Here is a 19,595-nt window from a genome sequence, read left to right on the forward strand (position 1 = left end):
AGCCTCTGCACCTCAGGAGTGTGGCAAGGGGGTATGGTGTTAAGGGGGTGCGGCGGGAAACAAGTACATGGCTAAGATGGAGGCTCCCAGCATGATTCCTTCCTGGCTGCTGTTTTCACAGCTTTAATTGAAGGAAGGAGGGTTCTGTTGCTTCCTTCGAAGCCCTTATACAAACAGCTTGGTGAACATAGGCTATTCTTGGAGGAGTGAAAGCTGAACCATGAAACAATAATTGGGATGTTTACATATGATTTTGTGCCACAAACAGATTTTGAATAGCTCTTTGGTTTAAGCTCAAGCATTATGGATTGTATTGATTGTTTTTAGATTGTTGTCTATGGCAGGGGTTTTCAGACTTTTTGATGGCCAAGTGATGATCCACTTGCAAGGGACTATACCTTCCCAGAGTATATATATATATACTCATTTACTGTTTAAGGAAAAATATTAAGTGCTTTCAATATCAGATAATTGGGTTTTTTATATTTTCATTGTATAAGTAACTTTAAACATATTGTATTGTATTTAAAATATTATCTGGATAATATACTATTTATGAAATTGAAAGATTTGTGAGATTAACACAATATACACTACTATTTAAAGGTTCGGGTTTGGAGGTTGTTTTATGTTTTTGAAGTTATGCAAACCAAGGCTGCTTATTTGTTTATAAAACACAGTAAAAACAGTAAAACAAAAAAAGTAATATTGTGAAATATTATTACAATTTAAAATAACTATTTTAATATTATTTTAAAACATGAAATGTATTCCTGTGATGGCAAAGCTGAATTTTCAGCAGCCATTACTCCAGTTTTCAGTGTCCTTAAAGGGTTAGTTCACCCAAAAATGAAAATTCTGTCAGTATTTACGCACCCTCATGTTGTTCCAACCCCGTAAGACCTTTGTTCATATTCTGAACACGAATTAAGATATTTTTGATGAAATCTGATAGCTGGATCACTCCTCCATACTAGTCCATAGGCTTCTTCAGGGATTGAAACTTGCCAGCCCCGAAAGTTATTACAGACATAGTTAAAATAGTCCAAGTGACTACAGTTGCTCAATCTTAAGTTTATCAAACGACGAGAATACTTTTTGTGTGCAAAAAAACACAAAAATAACGACTTTATTTCAACTATTCATTTCCTTCTCTCTGGGCCTCGAGTCAGTTCACTAGTGTAAAAGCGTAGAGCTTCTGTTGTTGTACGTCACACGATACACCCACATGACCAGCGTCGGCCAATAGTGAGCCTACGTGTGACGTAGTTCTACGCTATTACACTAAAGTAACTGACTAGAGGCCAACAGAGAAGGAAATGAATAGTTGAAAAAAAAGTCGTTATTTTTGTTTGTTTTTGCGCACAAAAAGTATTCTTGTCGCTTGATAAACTTAAGATTGAGCCACTGTAGTCACTTGGACTATTTTAACGATGTCTTTAATAACTTTTCGGGGCTGGCAAGTTCAATCCCTGAAGAAGCCTATGGAGGAGTATGGAGGAGTGATCCAGCTCTCGGATTTCATCGAAAATATCTTAATTCGTGTTCCAAAGGTGAATGAAGGTCTTACGGGGTCGGGGTTGGAACAACATGAGGGTGAGTAAATATTGACAGAATTTTCATTTTTGCTGTCATTAATTACTCATTCTCAAGACTTTCATCATCTTCGGATCACAAATAAAGATATTTTTTAGGAAATATGAGACATTTCTGTCCCTCCATTGACAGTCCACACAACTCCCACTTTGACTCTTCAAAAAGTTCATAAAGAGATCATAAAACTAATCCATATGAACTGAGCGGTTTAGCCCACATTTTCTGTAGAGATTTGATCGCTTTATATGATGAACAGATTTAATTTAGGCTTTTATTCACATTTAAATATAAACAGAAGCTCACCCGTAACTGCTTGACGAGTGAAAACAAACCTCATTGGTTCTTGTGGAAGCTCAAATGTGCTGCATAACAAGAGAATGAACCTCATTGGTTCTCACACGTCAAGCCAACATGCGTGAGCTTCCATTTACCACAACTGATGTGTATGTTGATAAATGTTTATGTCAATAAAAACTAACAGAATTACATTTTTTGGGTGAACTAACCTTTTAAGAAATCATTCAAATATGCTGATTTGTTGTCAAATTACATTTTTATTATCAATGTTAAAAACAGTTGTGCTACTTAATATTTTGCAGAAACCATAATAAAAAAAATTCAGGAGTCTTTGATGAATAGAAAGTTCAGAAGAACAGCATTTATTTGAAATACAAATTCTATATATTGAAATATAATTTACAGTCACTTTTGATAAATTGTATGTGTCCTTGCGGAATAACTAAGTTTTAACTTTTTATTTAAAAAACAAAAATGATTCCCTCATATTCGCAGCACTCTTTTCACCACTTTTAAAAACTGCTATATTCCACAGAAAACGTGACTTGTCAAATAACCATAGCAAAAACTTTTCTTTAAGCTATACCATCAAACACCATGTGTATATGCATCCTCACCTACAAATATACTGTCCTTTGTGGCCTGTTGCTCAGCAACACCTACTCTGCTTAAGTTAAATGACTACAGGAGAAAGGATCCGCCCCTCTGCATGGACCACCGGATCAGATCACACTAATGGATCTGGAGCCACACCCTCAGGTCCGGTCCCGTGGGTCGAGTTCGCTTCCCAGCCTTTGTCTCTCAGTCAGAGAGAATGTGTACCAGGACAACACTATCGTGCAACAGGGACATCTATTTTTATACACGGTAGCTTGAGAGGGATCATGGAAATCTCACACTGTTGAATGCAGAAACGTCCCCGGGAAGATTGAAGACTTGTGTTTTCTTGAGTGTTGTTTGTTCCACCCACTGGAATGTGTTCCGATTTATTGTGAAGCTCCTTTAGGCTTGTATTTTTAATACATGATGCATGGTTAAAATAGTTATTGTGACTTCCTTTTATGTCGTTTAGTGGGGTAAGTAGTGCTTCCATCATCATCTAGCTGGGTTAGAAGCGATTCCATAAGCACTTGTCTCCAGGCTCCCTTTAGGGAGGAGTTTCAATGGCGATATAACCAGTGCCATACAGTGCTTTGGACATTATGAAATAAACAACAAGTGACACTTTGCCCACTCTGAACACACTAAAAACATGCTTTTCTTCCAGGACAGACTGGAGCAACAATATTAGCTTATGTTGAAGGTGCAGTACACCAAACTTGCATTTTCATGTTGTGCATTTGGCAAACACTTTCACGCAAAATGACTTGCAAGTGTACATTTTATCAGTTCATGCTATCCTTGAGAATCGAACCCATGTCCTTTGGCGTTGTTAGTGCCATGCGATACTGTTTCGAAGTGAAATTTGTCCTCTAATGATGTTCCCGTCCTCTTTAAAAAGTGCTTGTGAAGTTTAGCTTCATTTTTGCTTAACTGAAGTCAGATTTAAAAGTGAGATTGAAAACTTGACTGAATTGTGACATTATGTTGGTTTCAGTTGAGATTCTTTTGACTCACCTTTGTAGTTGACCGGGACATCCAGAAACACATCATGAGCAAATTGATTGTATCTTAGGCGTCTTGATTCACCTTTATTGATGGACAACACAAAATGTGTGTAATCTTCCGCCACCACTGTAGTGTTGTTCATGTTAATGTAGGTGTTCATTTATTTGGAATATTTTTGGGATTTTTGCTTACAGTGTGAGTACAAATCTTTGCATACATTGGTGAGTGTACTGTATGTGTCTCGCTGTCAGTGTTGAAGTGGGTGGTTTGTTGAGGGTCACTCTTGACCTAGCCGGCCAGTATCACTGACTTGATGTTAATATTCTGATTGTTGCGAGTATAAATTAAACCTGTCACAACCACTCAGCTCACCCACAGTGGTATATGAGATCTGAATTATACCGATTACACACCTTGAACAGCAGTGGGTTTTAGTCTATCATTAGTGTCACAGCGTGAGTCTTCCTCGTGTTGTATGGATAAAAGTAGCCTTATGGAGAAACACACAGACTGTGTGTTTACACGGGCTACAGTGGAACGTTCCAAAGATTAGACATGGATTAGAAATTGTGTTGTTTACAAAAATTTATTCATACAAATCTTACAACACTTTTTAACATTTAAAAATACCACCCCCTAAGGAGCTATATGTGTTAATATAGGATGATGTCACTTGCTAATATTCACTTGTCACATATATAATGTTTCAGGTATAGATAAAACGTTCACATTAAGGCTTTCGGCACTTTCAGAAATGTACACAACAGGCTACGCTGTGGCCTGTGTTCTGTCAGGTTTTCCAATCGTTGTCAAAAAACCCTCAAGCTATGCAACAAGAAACAACACAAAACCTAGCTATAGGCTTCATGGACCTTGAGCTACAACTAGTAGAGCTAAACAGAAACACGTGCTTGCCACATTTATACACAATCATCAGCTTAAACAATCCAGACAATTAATACTTTTACCATGTACACCACTTCAGTAATAGATTTGATCACAATATATGCTGGCCATGCTTTTCAGTCTAAGAATTAGGTTTGAAACCAAGTTTTGAAAAGAAAAGGGGAGGAATAGTAAAGATGGACTTTGTGAAATGGAACCTAATAGTTTGCAGCATTGTAGGGCCACTAAAAATTGCCACCCATGATAAGTGGCGATTTTTTATCGTAAGTTGTCACAAGGCACCTAAGCCAAAACCCATATCATCTTTCATAACATCATTATGTTCACGCACGCATTCACTCTCCCACCCACCTCCCGCCCTTCCTACACGCAAACACACACGCTCCTCGCATAACACTATCAGAGCCGCATCCATACTCACATAAAGCCTGGGGGACAATGCCAAATTGAAGAAAGATTGATTTCATGCCTGGGACAACGGTTTACATATTGAATTAGTGGATGAATAAGACCTGATTTCCATATCAGGAGAAATATACTGAATTCAATACAGACTTAACCAAAATATATGATTTAAAAAAAAGAAAAAGACAACAGATGATTTTTCAGTGTGTCCCTCCCTAAGGGCGATGGGTGTAGTGTACCTCATCTATACATACAAGAGAAAGGCTATCTTCAACATGCAAAAGCACTATCTGGCAATAAGGATAATGAATTTGACAATTGTCATGTTGAAGTTCACAAGGACCTCCTCTTTCGCTTTCGTTGGCCACCCTATTCTCTCAGCCTCACATTCCCTCAGTCATCAGCACCAATTACAGATAAGCATTTACACAATTGATTTTTTTCTAGATCTACAATGATATGAATGAAACAATTAAGTATACTTCATCCAATCTAAACAGAATTAAAGAACAATCGTGCCAATGAAGAAAGTTTCACTATCAAGTCATGGATGTGAGGAGACCATCCACCACATTAATTTCTTCATGGCACATTTAATTTCAAAATGTTTGTGGCATCAAAAGATCATTATGTCATCCAATGACTTGCTACTCTATATTGGTTTAGCCTAACTACAGAGCGCACATACTAAAACATTCACAGCTTCTGCATTACAATAAGGCATACAAATTTTGGTCAGAAATTACGCAAAAGCCATCCACAAAGGCATTGAAGACATGCAAAGAACTGAGAGAGAGACAGACACGCCAATTCCACAAAACGTTTTTGGAGCTTGATGGAGCAAGCATTAGAATGTTAGGACTTGTTCAATTCACTCAATAAAAAAACTCCTGCTTCCACAGAGGCAGATCTAAGTGTCATTTCTGATGGAGGGACCAATACAATGATCATGGAAACATTAAATTGGATGGGAAACAAAGGACATGCATGTATAGCCTACATTATAAGTATAACATACATAGAGGTGATGAAGAAAAAAAGAAACAATAGAAAGAAAATCCACCAAAAAAAAACATGTATATCAATACTACAGTCACTCCAATGTCAATTTTTTCCAGTCAGGCATACTGGTTACTGGCTCAAATCACAAACACAGGCAGGACAATTACATTCCATCTGGAGAAGACTGGGCTAAGAAAGAGGGAATCATGCCAGCTACTATATATCCCTCTCCCACTCCTCCATTTTTGGGGGGTCACAACAGTTGAAACAGCCCTGTACTTTACAGAGTACGTCCGATACATCCCTGGGCAGACTTTGGATAAAATAAGACTCTATTCTTTTAGAAGATTACAAAAATAAGTATAACATTCAGAACTTTGATTGTCTTTTTAAAATCTATTTATTTTCTGCATATGATGATGAATTTGAAAAGATATCAGGCGCATAACGTTCAATGTGCACATTTTTTTCATCTTTTTTTTTTTTTCTCCTGATGGTTTTTGTTTTCAACATATATAGCTATATACATGAAACTGAACTGTTGGTCCACAAAGTATAACTGTGCGTTTCAAGTGCTTTTGTACAAAAAGAAAAACAATGTTATTAGTAAAATATTCATTTTAATGGCTTTACTTCATACATAAATACATGTTTAAAGAACACAGGCGCGATCCACTGATTAATCAGTTATATCAGAATGACTTTGATCTTAGGACTGAATGTACACATGGAGGGGCAGTTTTGTCAGCGCTACAAATAAGCAAATCGACGTCCTTTGTTTTTAACTCTCTGTCTGTACCTTCTTCCCAGGACGGCTGCTAAATACTTCTTGACGGCCATCTGTTTTCGGTAGCGACTGTAAATGTCGGTGAAGATCCCATCCGAATGCCTTTTTGATAATGGTTCCGATTCGTCTTCATCGCTGCTTCCTCCGCTGCAAATATATGAACTATTATTAGGCTACCGGCTGGCACAGGAAAAGTGTGAACAGGTTTCACTAGGCAGCTTAAACGCTCTTGATGATAAAAACATATATATATATATATTGTTCAAGAAAAAAATGATCGTGAGCATTTTTTCGTTAACATTACAACGAATTGTATTAGCCTAGATATCGAAATAAGAGCAGACAATCCTCATAAATTATGCATGTTGGAAATTATGTATTCTGACTCATTGGCTCTCGTTTTTTTTTTTTTTCTCTGACAATATACAACATGTTCGTGTGAGCACAAATAATTAAAAAATAACTTTCAGGCTAATTTATCGTGATTCATCTACGAATAGTTCCCCATGAAATTCCACGCCCATGCGAGCCCACAGACAAAGACACAAGAAGTCGGGAAAAATAAAGACAAAAAGTCAAGACAGGACGACGAGAAATCATCTCCACTGAAATGAAGAGTGGGAAAACAAAAATGACGGCAGGTAAACGCTTAAAAATGCCCTTACCCTACGCGAACTGCCATCAGAGAATGCAGATATTTTCGTGCTGATAACTGAACCAGGATGTCCCTCAAGGCTCTATCTAATAATCCATCTGCATGCCTTTCCGTTCTGAGATAAAACGCCAAACACATAATATCAGTGATTAAAAACCACAGAACACGTTTGTTGCAAAGTAATCAGCCTGATTTAGTTGTAGCCTATTCTTCTATCGGCTAAACGCGTGATAGTGTTACTTTCGATTCCCTAGTAAATCTGTCAATCGATCCGTCTCTCTGTCGCTCTATCTATCTATCTATCTATCTATCTATCTATCTATCTATCTATCTATCTATCTATCTATCTATCTATCTATCTATCTATCTATCTATCTATCTATATTAAACAGTCACTTAATGCAAATATCAACAGCAACAATAACAGAAAAAAGCAAAAGCAAAGGAAAAAAGCTGGGAAACAAAAGCAACAGACATAGCGGAACAACATAAACTAAACATAATGACATCGATTCTCATATGATATGACATACAGGGTATTTTGATGTTAAATTATGTACCTTTTCTCTGGGGGATAGTATAGCGTGTATAGGTCATCCGTGAGAGATGGAGGACTTCGTATAGAAATTTGATCATTCCCAAATGCCAGGTCGCTTAACGAGTTTCCGTCTTCGTCAAATACATCGTTGTCTAGTCTGGAATAAAAAAAAAGAAGATTGATACATTTAATAAATCACAATTTAATACACTAGAGTATTATGATGTCCATAAAAATTGTGTTTTAAATAAAGCCCAAATAAACTGCTAAATTAATTCAACAGTAAATTATAGCCAGTTGTTTTACGAAAAAAATAATAATAATAATTGTGAGATGATCCAATGCGACATACTCAAGGTTTATGGATCGAATTGATTTTAAATAATAAGTTTAATGACGCGGTCAATTATTGTGTTATCTTCATAGGGTAAATGAGAGAATAATAATCTATTTGGAGGTGTCCCTTCGCAGTTTTTTAAAAAGCATAAACATATGATAACGTTTGGTGTGTTTGGTATAATTAGCCAAAAAATAGATTTGATGGTGACGTGTGAAGGTAGGCTACTAAGGTAGGTGATAACCCTAATAGCCTACAACTGACATTGTAATAATCATGAGTAAATTCACACAACAAAAGGTCCCGCACTGAACATTCTCATTCGTGTTTTTTTTTTCTTCTTCTTCGGTTTGTACAGTGACGCCACTGTACCGTCATCTTACGGGCCACCCGTTACATTCATTGGTTTCTCATTTTCATACAAGCTACACTGCATCTGCCTGTCCCAATGGAGAATTTCCATAGCGATGCGAACGCCCTCCCACATTTGCAAGCAGATCTTAAGCGCTTGCACTGTAGCCCTGCATGCGTAAACTCTCGGGGGAAAATCTCGTTGGGCTGTTACTGTTTGAAGTCTACAGAATAATACAACGAAGCCCATATTTTTTCACTCTATATAATTTAGTAGCATTTTTTTATATATATAATAATAATAATATAAAATCCTTATCCATTATTGCTCCTTGACACCGTGTCATTCATTTCTGGAGTGTTTAGACTGTAAAATAAAGCTCGTCGCAGAATACTGTCCTTTTCGAGGTGAAAGAAAATCTCAAAATGTTGAGCAGAAAAGCATGTACATACCTCATCTTAGGAAAAGTCATCCCAATAGGCGTGCAGAAGGCGCTGTAGTGCATCATGATCCCGTAGATGAGCAACGCTAAAGTCGCTTTACTAGATCTGGCCATGCTGTAAAGACACAAGAAAGTTAAATAAATAACTTACAAATATTAAACACGAATAGGGTATAGCCAAGATACGGTCCAGGATAATTTACAAAAAAAAAGTACGCCTATGGGGTTTATTCTATTCGATAGAAGTAGCCTAATACGCAAATAACTTTTGTTAAGAAAGCTTATAAAAATCCAGAAAGGCAAAACAGGTGCGACTTTTTACTTGTCTAACTCGTATTTTCCGCTCGTAAGATGATTTGAAAAGTTTAAAGAATGCCATAAACGCGCAACAGAATCCTTCTCCGGATGAGGCAAACAATAAAACCGGTAGATAATCTTTAGAAAAGGAAAATCCAGTTGCCTGAGCGTCTTCGTATCCTAATTCCTTGGTTTAAACCGAGTAAAAACGCCTTTGTCGGGTTTTAACCTACCTATTGCAGAGTAGGTAGATAGAAATGCTGTTGGATGCGACTCGGGTGCGGCTGTGGTTGTGTGAGAGAGATAGAGATCTTCCTCACAGCACCTCTTCCCTGAAGCGCCACCGTCCTTTGCTTATGTGCTCGTCGGTTCAGCGCCTGCACTTTTATACAATAACCAATATACTACACAAAATCACTTTGGCAAACAAAACCTCGATGAAATCAGCAGCACTCGTTTGTCTACATATCCTTTTACAAAACTTTTCTGCTGTGCTCCGATTACCTCGGATTTTTATCCATGAATAGGGAGTCTTGCTTTTTTTCAATAAGTCACATTAAGTATGCCACAGACGTCATCAACCCTTCCTCCCGGGATATAATAGTACAGTTCCTTCCTCATCGATGATCGAGTCACGCCACATACACCTCAAATGGAACTTTCCTCTAAATGTAATTCTGGAGAAAGGACAATTTGCAACTTTTTTTCAACTTGACATGACAATGTGACTGCCAATTAGGATCCCCGGTCCGTGGGTCTCGAGGTCCCAAACCACATCAGTCACTACAAACAGACACTTACTTACGCACTGTCGTGATGAGACAATAGAGGGTGGACACGATAATATAAAGAGCCATGTTCAAAAACGCCACATTTGACACAGGGTCACGGGCCGAGCGCTGTCCACCAAAGTGGTTCTGAAATGTCTTCGAAGAATGAAAATGGCGCAATTTTTTTTAAACTAGCGCTATATTTATCATTCTACCAAATAAAAATTGTCACTCTATGTTTTTTAACGAAATACAATTATTAAAGACTATTATTATCTATATCTATATTATTAGCCTATATATTTTAATCTCACATGCGTCATGGCCTTTCTTTGGTGTAACTACGGATATTGCTTCTGAAATTTCTGAATAATAGGCTTTTAGCCCTATATATGTTCCCCTTAGCCTATACCCTATAGCCTATATAGTTTTCGTTATTTCAGGCACACAAAATCAAAAAGTTATTTAGTCAAGCAGAATACGTGATTTTGTTACGATGCTATAAGAGCAAACTGGATCCCGTGTGTATTTACTGGCCTGTCCGCACACAGATGACGAAGTCAAGAGTCGTGCACAACCGATGCATTTGGTATGAATTAATTCATGCTTAAGATTAGTGAACTCTGACGTCGCATGACGAAACTATAAGTCACCGCTTGATAGCCTATACTCGCCCAGTCCGTACACAGAGCGTGATTTAGTTGAACAATGAATCCACGCCTAGGTTCCCTATCATCTCTAATCTGTTTTTACCTCAACACTGCCCCCATGTGTTTCGGATTTAAAACTACATATGAAAAATAAGCAAAAAAATTGGTTTCAGAGATGCACGATCACCTGTGGTTGTCTTTACTTTAAATGTGAATAGACTAAGCTATAATAAAGTACTATGTAAACATGATGAAATGTGCGATTGTTCGGTTTTGTTGTTGGGGGGATTTACAGGCGCTTCATGAGGCACACACGCACAATTGCACACACACGCAAGGTCTCTCGCTCTCTGCCGAGCCCGCGCTACACGGTTAGGAGCTCGCAAGCTCGAGATTCCGGGAGATTTGAACTAATTTGCGGGCATCAGGGAGCCGCTATCAATATGCGGGAGACTCCCGCAACTTCCGGGAGACTTGGGACGTCTGACACATCAACTACTGTAAATTAAGTAAATGAAAGATACTGGAACACATGCTATTACTGACAGTATGTGTGAGTCAAGAGAATAAATTATTTACAGTAAAGCTATTAAGTAGCTTCCTCTGGGTATCCTGATGTAACCAATGATATTACGGTCAAATTGAGTGCAAGTATTGATGTCCTTAATTACAGAGGGAGGAAGTCGCTGTTTCGTCACATATTCGTCACCTGTGTCTCAGCATATTGTGGTAATTTCAATTTCCAACTGGTGATTTATGGTTTCCATATGGGAGAACATGAACTCTTTATGACGCATAGCATATGCATGCAAGCCTAAAGCATACAAGAAACCTCACTTAAAAAAATCACTATGGGGACTTTCGACTGACAATGATTTTTTGGTCATGGGGACCAAAAAGTGTCCCCACAAGGACAAGGAATTCGGTGGCTTTTACATTTTAAATATATCTAGTCAGTGAAAGAGTGCAAGCATATTTGTCAAAAATAATTCGGTTCTCAGCTTCAGAATCATGAATATTTTCAGTCTGGTGTCATCATTGTCCTGTGCATTGGGTTACCAGCATCAAGTCCAAGCCTATTCATTTCCACACCCAATGTAATACCAAATTTAATCAACAGATAATTTTTATGTTAACCTTTTACCATAACTCTTGCAATAATATTGTATCAGGAGTTTAGTATCGTGATGTAGCCTATCGAATCTTGACATGAGGGTATCGTTACACCCCTATTATTTTATGTATATATCGATATATATATAGCCAACCGACATTATGACCAACATTATGACCATTCACAGGTGAAGTGAATATCATTGTTCATCTTTTAACAAGGCCACATATTTAAGTCTGAGTAAATTAAATGGTAAGCAAACAATCCGTTCTCGTAATCAACATGTTGGATGCAGGAGAAATGAGCAGGAACTTCTACAAGGGCCAAATTGCAACTGGGTCAGAGTATCTCTGAAACAGCAAGGCTTGTGGGTTGCTCTCATTCAGCAGTGGTAAGAATTTACCAACAGTGGTCTGAAGAGGTCCAAACCACAAAACAGCTACAGGGTGTTGGGCGCCCAAAGTTCATCAATGCACAAGGGCACTGAAGGCTTTTCAGAGCCAACAGAAGGTCTACTGTTGCACAAGTCACACAAAATTGTAATGATGTTATCGGAGGGATATGTCACAACACACAGTGCACCGCACTCTGCTGCGTATGGTACTGTGTATGTAGCTGCAGACCAATCAGAGTGTCTATGATGAACCCTATCCCCTGTCGAAACTAAAGAGACTACAATGGTCAGGCGAGCGTCGGAACTGGACCTTAGAGGAGGAAGGTCAACTGGTGTGATGATTCCTGTTTTCTTTTACAGTACGTGTACTTGTTGAACGTGTGCGCCGTTTGAAAGTGATGGCACCAGGATGCACTGTGGGATGACAACAAGCCAGTAGAGGGATTGGGATGCTTCTGCTGGGAAACCTTGGGTCCGGCCTCTAATATGGATGTGAATTTGATACATTCCACCAACCTATACATTGTTGCAGACCAGGTACACCCCTTCATGACTGTGGTGTTCCCTGGTGGAAGTGGCCTCTTTCAGCAGGATAATGCACCTGTCAGTGCTCTTTGGATCATGGGGGATAGTTTTATTAGTTGAAAAACATGAAACCAAGGCACTCAAGGATAAAGAAAAAAATTATAAACAAAATAAAGAAATAAATGGGAGCTGCGGTTGGATACATATATTTGTGTTGAAAATCAGCTACTTTTCATGCTTTTCGAGGTAAATTTCATGGCTTCACAACAAAAGAAAAAAGAATTTGTGCTTCAAATGTGTGTTTTTTTGTTTTTGTTTTTTGTTTTACTAATCGTGTAATGTGCCCAATAGTTATAGGATGTAGGCTCACTACTAAACGTAAAAACGAATGCTAGAAAGCTGCATTGATTTAAGCCCACATGCAGGGGGCGCCATAAGACTGAACTAAAACACTATACGCAAGAGCCGGCAAGTGTTATTACTTATGTTGGCATCATACAAAGGCGAACTACGGTAGTAGGCTAATGCTTAAAATATCACCGGCTCATGGTCTATCGTCGACTTTTCAACTGAGAAACTGATTTCTTTCCGTTCACCATTCCCTGTGGCGGCCATATTGTGGGATGCATTGCTGCAAGTTAAACCAATTCAGAGCGGAGGGAGGGGGAACATCTGCGGGAGTCCATCCACTATTCCTAGAGCTGTCTTTTGTCATGTAGCATAGCCACACAATCTCTACCGGTTCCGGTTTAAAGGTTTTTGTTTGCCAGGACTGGTCACTGTTACTCTTTTCCTTTTACTGCAACACAAGAGCAAAACCAAGTAACGTGACTGGATTAATAATATCTATCACGGATTTCCCTCTATTGGGCACATCATTTATTTATCACGTCTCGTGAGGTGTTACATGGCAAAGGAATGGGACAGACTGTGATTTTCAAGTTGAACGCAACAATACGACTCTGAGTGCAACACCGAAACATTTATTGGGAACAAAGAGGTCGGAAGGCGTATGTAACCTCAAAAAAAGAGAACCAATTCGGCAAAGGTAAGAAATCAGATTCGGTTCCTTTGGTGAAAATCTAGTCAAATGGCCTACTCTCCTCTCGCCTTTGATTGAGTGTGAAACGAGTGTGGTAGTGCTTAGAAAAAACGGTGGGCGCTTAGTTACACGTTTTCTTCCAACCTGAACACAAATCTGTGCAGCAGACGCCTTCTTGTCTCGAAACTAGTTGTATTTCTCGAAAGAAGTTTCGAAACCATCCGACTACCTCGTTCGCTTCGACACAGACCGAGAAACGTGAAACGTGGCTCCTTAAAGTTCCCACCTTAACTGTAGAAAACGCTGTACACGTCTCTTTCGCGATTAATCGGCGTTCTTGGGAAAGTCAGTACTTTAAAACTGGTCTACACGCGCAATTCTATCTGTTTATGAGGACTTTGTGGACAAATGTCCACAATGCAGGCCTGTAGTTTGCCGAGACGCCACAGCGAACATGGGGCGATTCATACTTTGGACCAATGTGTGTGGTGGTGTGAATGACTGGCTTTGATGCATTGTAACTTTTCATTCTCCGCCAGTAAACCTGTAACCTTCCGCGATTGAGTTAATACAATTTCAGCGTTGAATGACGTTTGAGAGAAACTCGTGATCAGATGTGAAATCTTAACCACAGACTTATTTTCCAGTCTGTTCTTCTGTAGTTACCATCCACTCCAATTTATACTCACAACATCCGGGCATTTGATATACGTTTCGGTTGTTTACGTTGAATAATTAATGAAAGAATGTCATAACAAAGCCTATAGTCCATGCGTGCGCAAGCGCCAGAATAATCCTCCTCCTGTAATCCTTCTGTGAGCACAACCTCTGCCCCACCGGCTGATGCTGACTTGATTCTGAGTGAAGGGAATGATGCCATCTTCAGCTCTCTTATGTGTTTCCTTTTTTGATCCTGTCTGCTGTATACATGTTCCTACAACTGGCTCTTGCAGGTTATGGCCCCTTTGTGTGTTGAGTTGATATAATTCAGAGGTTAGGAACCATATATATATATATATATATATATATATATATATATATATATATATATGTGTGTATATATGCATCAATGTTTTTGAAAAAAGAAACATCTTAAATTAGCATTGCTGTTTTAAATAACATATTTGCTGTTTGAGCTGCGTGCCCTAAAGCTGAAGAGCATTGAGGAACAATAAATAATTTGGGAGACCATGTATATCTAATCAGTTAAGGGATTTTAGCCTCGTGACTCTGTGCATAATAACAGTGATGTCTTTCTGAAGGCTTTTCTGTTCTACTGTTCACTCATGTAGAGTGCAAATGTTTGTATGAACAAGCCAAAAGTATGAATACATTGATTAAATCTTTGTGCCTTTACCAAAGATGTGCTTATGAATATTCATGATTGTGGGTGCTGAAGGTATAAAGGTGATGACTATGGTGATTATGGGTCTATATATGTCCATCTTCTGTCCTCCCTCACCCCTTGCTCTAGCCTTTGACAGGCACAGCAGGTGGCTTTTGTGGTATGAATGGACTCGGAAGGAAGTTTGTCCCCCTCATGCTTGGCTCTGATTGGCAGCAGCAGCAGCAGAATGCCATGGTGATTAGGCCATTCCGCAGTGCTGTGAGTGTGCCAGAGCAACTACAGTGTTACACTTAATGTTCAGCAGCCAGCTCAGCCAAGCTCTAGATTTACTAACACAGCGTTTTCGCTGAAATCCAGAACGTGCAAGTTTAGGATGAAGATTAGAGTTGAGATTCACAGATAGTTTGGGATTGGATCAGTGGTGACATGGTCAGCAAAAAAGTATGAGAAAATATCCTGAGAAAATTCAGGTCCTTCACGATGGCAGTATAAAAACTTTCTTCCAGGACATCCACAGAATTGTTATTTAATAGGTTAGAACTTGCAGACTGTGTGCCATCTTAATAAAGAAAGTAAAACTTTTAAATTCAAGACTGTGTTGTTTGTGCTTGTCATGGGCATGGAATACAACAGAATTGTACAAGATCAGACTTTTATAGTTGGTTATGTAACATCAGTGCTGAGACTGCCTGCATTGAAAAAGCTATGAGGTAAGAGATCAGATCCCATTCAGATGGGAAGATCAACCCGCCTGCTTGCCACCAAAAAGCAGAAAACTACTTCCCAATTTCCTTGTTGGCTTAATTATGATAAAGGTAGTGCGTTTGTTAAATGGATAGTTCATGCAAAAATTAAAATTGGCATTTTTAACCTGACTTTCATTTTTTTCAACCCCCCAACCCCCCCAACATTGGACCCCATAAACCTTATTCAGAGCAGCACCATGATCGGTAGGAAAGTGAGACTGTGAGGGGTAGACTTAAGGCCCTTTCACACAGAGATTCCGGAAAATACACAGATAATGTGTCCCGGGATCGTTTGATTTTGGTTCATTCACACTGCCAGTGAGTGCGTTCACACACATCCTGTAAAGATCCCGTAAAGGCACGTGAAGTCAGGATGTGATAACTCCTGTCAGATGTCAGTTCTGCTGATAACTCTTCTTCGTCATTTCTACACGAAGACTAGTCCACCATACTCCCCAGTAGCGCCACTGGGTTTGCCGGGTGGCCCGTTCCCCAAATGCTGTAGCATAGGTTGTAGAAAGGCCCGTGCGATTGCACATGCGTCATCACTACGACACACCCCTTACGGCATTGGTCCTGGCTTTTGTTCACACAGGGCAGATTCTTGGACTGATCCCGGCAATGTTACTAGGTCCCGATCCCGGCATCAATCCCGGGACATGTTTGCGTTCACACAGAAGGCACTTTAGCAATTTTACGACAATTTCCCGGGATCAACGCGGTGTGTGAAAGAGGCTTTACTCATGTATTCAATGGCATCGGCTATAAAAAAAAAACTGTACAAACCTCCTAGATCACTTATAATTTTCCACAGCTCATGTTGTCTGGAGTTTTTTGTTGTCTAATGAAATTTTATTGAAAGATAATTTTGCAGTGTTTCGTCAGCAGAGCATTCCAAAAAAACATTAAATAACAGTGCAACCCAATGAAGAGATGTGTGTCCCTCACAGGCCACACAAAAATCAACGATGGCGCTGCTGTGAATAAGGTCTATTGAAATTAATTTTTAGTTTAGATGGAGAGAAAGTATCACATTCAGTAGTACTCATGCTTCAGGTGAGGTGATACAAAATAATATCCTAGTCAGTGTTATCACAATTTAGTGATCAAGACCTGGGACACGTACCAGTGCCGGCACGGAAATACGCATACATTCAAACAACAGGCATGAATCTCTGCAGAGCTGTTGATTTGTTGCCCTTAATCCATTTGATCTGACTAGTGCTGGCATGAGGCCCTGTGTTTCATGTCATGTTGCATTCTGGTGCTCCTACTGTTTTATCAGGCCTGTGTGCAAATGTGCCTGGCCATCACTAACCACTGCCATGATGATTGAGGAACCATGACCGTGTCAGCTTTCTAACAAAGTACATTTCGAGGCTCTTATCAGCACTAAGAGGATAATGAGACGTCTCATAATTAGAGAGTTCATATCACTGAGTATTTGATTAGAATGTGGGTCAAATGATTGGTGTGTAATATGATTTCCTCAGGGCAGAGTGAGTAGTCACGTCATTACATGATGTCACTTATAAAGAGTGAAATGCATGAATGAGTTGACTGTGGTAGTCCTGTAGGTAGATTTGAGCTATTTCATTTTAATTTGCTGTTGTTTCAATACCATTTAGTTTGGGGTCATTTTTTTAAAGTTTTTGAGAGAAGCCTCTTATGCTCACCAAGGTTACATTTATAAAACCATTAATATTGTGAAATATTATTATAATTTAAAATACGTTTTTATATTTTCTTTTAATTGAAAATGTAATTTATTCCTGTGATAGAAAAGCTGAATTTTAAGCAGTCCAGTGTTCAGTGTTACATGATCCTTCATAAATCATTCTAATATGCTGATTTGGTGCTCAAGAAACATTTGTTATTATCAATGTTGAAAACAGTTATGCTGCTTATTATTTTTGTGAAAATGTGATACATTTCTTTAGGGATTCTTTGATAAATAGAAAGTTGAAAACAACAGCATTTATTTGAAATGGAAATCTTTTTTAACATTATAAATGCCATTTCTGTCATTTTGGCAAAAAAATATAAAATGTAATAATTATTAATAAATAAATAAAAAGATTCACACTGACCGTTTACATTTGCCCCCACCCTTGACAGGCCCAGTTGGATCATATGGTGTATGACCGTACGCTTCAGGAACCTTGTGTAATCCAACCTCATTGAATTTGATTCAGTTTGATTACGATTCCCGTTAGCCTGGAAGAGTTCATCATGTTCTGTTGTAGTTTATCGATCAGATCAACTAGTCACATACTCGAGCAGCTATTTATATAGCAGCAATCACAAGGGTCATCTGATATTCCTTTAATATATCTTGGCCACTTGTTCGGTTGTTCAGTTCAAACCTCAAACGGCCAACTTGCTAACTGGTTTGGGTTGATTTACACGGCCTAACAGATGTTGACCTATAACAACTGGGCATGCCCAATGAGATTTATAAACCTTTGCCTGACCACTTTGACTCAGTTAAAAGGTCTTTGTAATGGATAACTATATAGGATAAACCCTGAAGCACTGCTTCTTTTCACTGGCACAGACAACAAAGTATTATTACAATATGTGATGTCGTTGTGGTTTAAGAAGTATCATAGGTGAAACTATCAGAGGTGAAGGGAGCCTTACTTGGGTCGTTGGAATGTTACATCTATCTGTCTGTCTGTCTGTGCGTGCTTTGTATTGGGCAGATCTTAAAGAACCAGATTTGGATTTGAGAGTGTGTATTTGAGAATTGGAGAGCAGCTAAGTAGACATGCTTGACCAGATGTTTCTGATGTTTCTTACAGGAAATCTATTTTGCCTTGTACTGCCATCATTCTTTTATGAATTATTTTGCGATGGTCAGGATTAGAGCCTGACCGATATATCGGCGAGCCGATATTAGGCATTTTCATAACTATCAGTATCGGCATTTATAATGGCCGATAAATAAATATTAAAAAAATGCGGGTGCGGTGATTCATGTAAGGGTGGTGCTGCCAATAAAGCACCTAAAAGCTGTCACAATGAACTGGCAAAACAATGATATGAATACATCAAATATAGCAAGGAGACATTTTAATTGTTTATTAATAACAAGTGTTTTCAGTCATTGTGGGCTGCAAAGATGAAGTTGAGGATGCGGACTTGCGATCTTTGAACGCGCCAGAGAGAAATGTACATTTCAGAAGGATTAGGCCTACATAAGCAGAGAGCAGTTTGTCTTTCGTTTTGATTTGTTCTGTTTAAAAGTAGACATTTCAATAGATATATTTCTCAGGTCTATACGCTGAGTTTCGGTTCATTTATGAGACGAGTTGCAGTTCACTCGCTGGCGCCTCCGTTTCGAGATTATCTATTGTCTGTTATATTTACTTATTTATTAAATCCAGGCATTTGGTTGATGAAACATTGATTAAAATTAAGATATAATTAATACAAAACGAAATTGACTTTATTGAAAGGCTTTGTGCTTTCTGTTCGAGGTCTATGTGAAAGTTTTAAAGCACTTTAGTGCCGCTTGCAGAGCTTGTCACGTCCGTTTTTTCCTCATAAATGCGAACACGAAAAATAAAATAAAATGAATATTATATGTTCTGTTGAGAGCCAATCCTTCTTCATCCACTGGGTAGTAGACTATTACTTTTGATTTGGGCAGTCTTCACTGAATTGATTTCTCTGCTGCCAGCCTCTGTCACGTATTGTGTGATGAGCTTGTGACTATTGCAAGCGCGCAGCTGAGAAGTCCTGATTATATTTTCTGCTATATTTACTTATTTATTAAATC

At 38.7% G+C, this 19,595-nt stretch overlaps 2 protein-coding genes across 8 annotated transcripts in view; one reads left to right on the plus strand and one right to left on the minus strand.

The window, feature by feature from the left end:
- Positions 1 to 4,068: 4,068 nt before the first annotated feature.
- On the minus strand, positions 4,069 to 14,594 carry adcyap1b (adenylate cyclase activating polypeptide 1b). Of its 7 annotated transcripts, none has more exons than XM_077230141.1 (5): positions 14,407 to 14,594; positions 8,936 to 9,040; positions 7,817 to 7,951; positions 7,267 to 7,371; positions 4,069 to 6,748 (listed from the first exon to the last, which is right to left on the minus strand). In XM_077230141.1, the coding sequence occupies exons 1-5, from the start codon at positions 14,487 to 14,489 to the stop codon at positions 6,565 to 6,567; spliced, it is 612 nt and encodes a 203-aa protein (XP_077086256.1). In that variant the 5' UTR covers positions 14,490 to 14,594; the 3' UTR covers positions 4,069 to 6,564. The 7 variants fall into 7 exon arrangements, with proteins under 7 accessions (XP_077086256.1, XP_077086293.1, XP_077086274.1 ...); XM_077230178.1 differs by lacking the exon at positions 14,407 to 14,594 and adding an exon at positions 14,269 to 14,365; XM_077230159.1 differs by lacking the exon at positions 14,407 to 14,594 and adding an exon at positions 14,004 to 14,151.
- yes1 (YES proto-oncogene 1, Src family tyrosine kinase) overlaps positions 13,117 to 19,595 on the plus strand; it is a 37,223-nt gene continuing 30,744 nt past the window's right edge. Inside the window, exon 1 of the mRNA XM_077230101.1 lies at positions 13,117 to 13,723. The gene's annotated coding sequence lies outside the window, so the exon portion shown is untranslated. The remainder of the gene's footprint in view (positions 13,724 to 19,595) is intronic.

The sequence above is a fragment of the Siphateles boraxobius genome, unplaced genomic scaffold (genome assembly GCF_051911475.1).
Source record: "Siphateles boraxobius isolate OS27281-9 unplaced genomic scaffold, OSU_SipBor_1 1, whole genome shotgun sequence".
NCBI classification, from domain to species: Eukaryota; Metazoa; Chordata; class Actinopteri; order Cypriniformes; family Leuciscidae; genus Siphateles; species Siphateles boraxobius.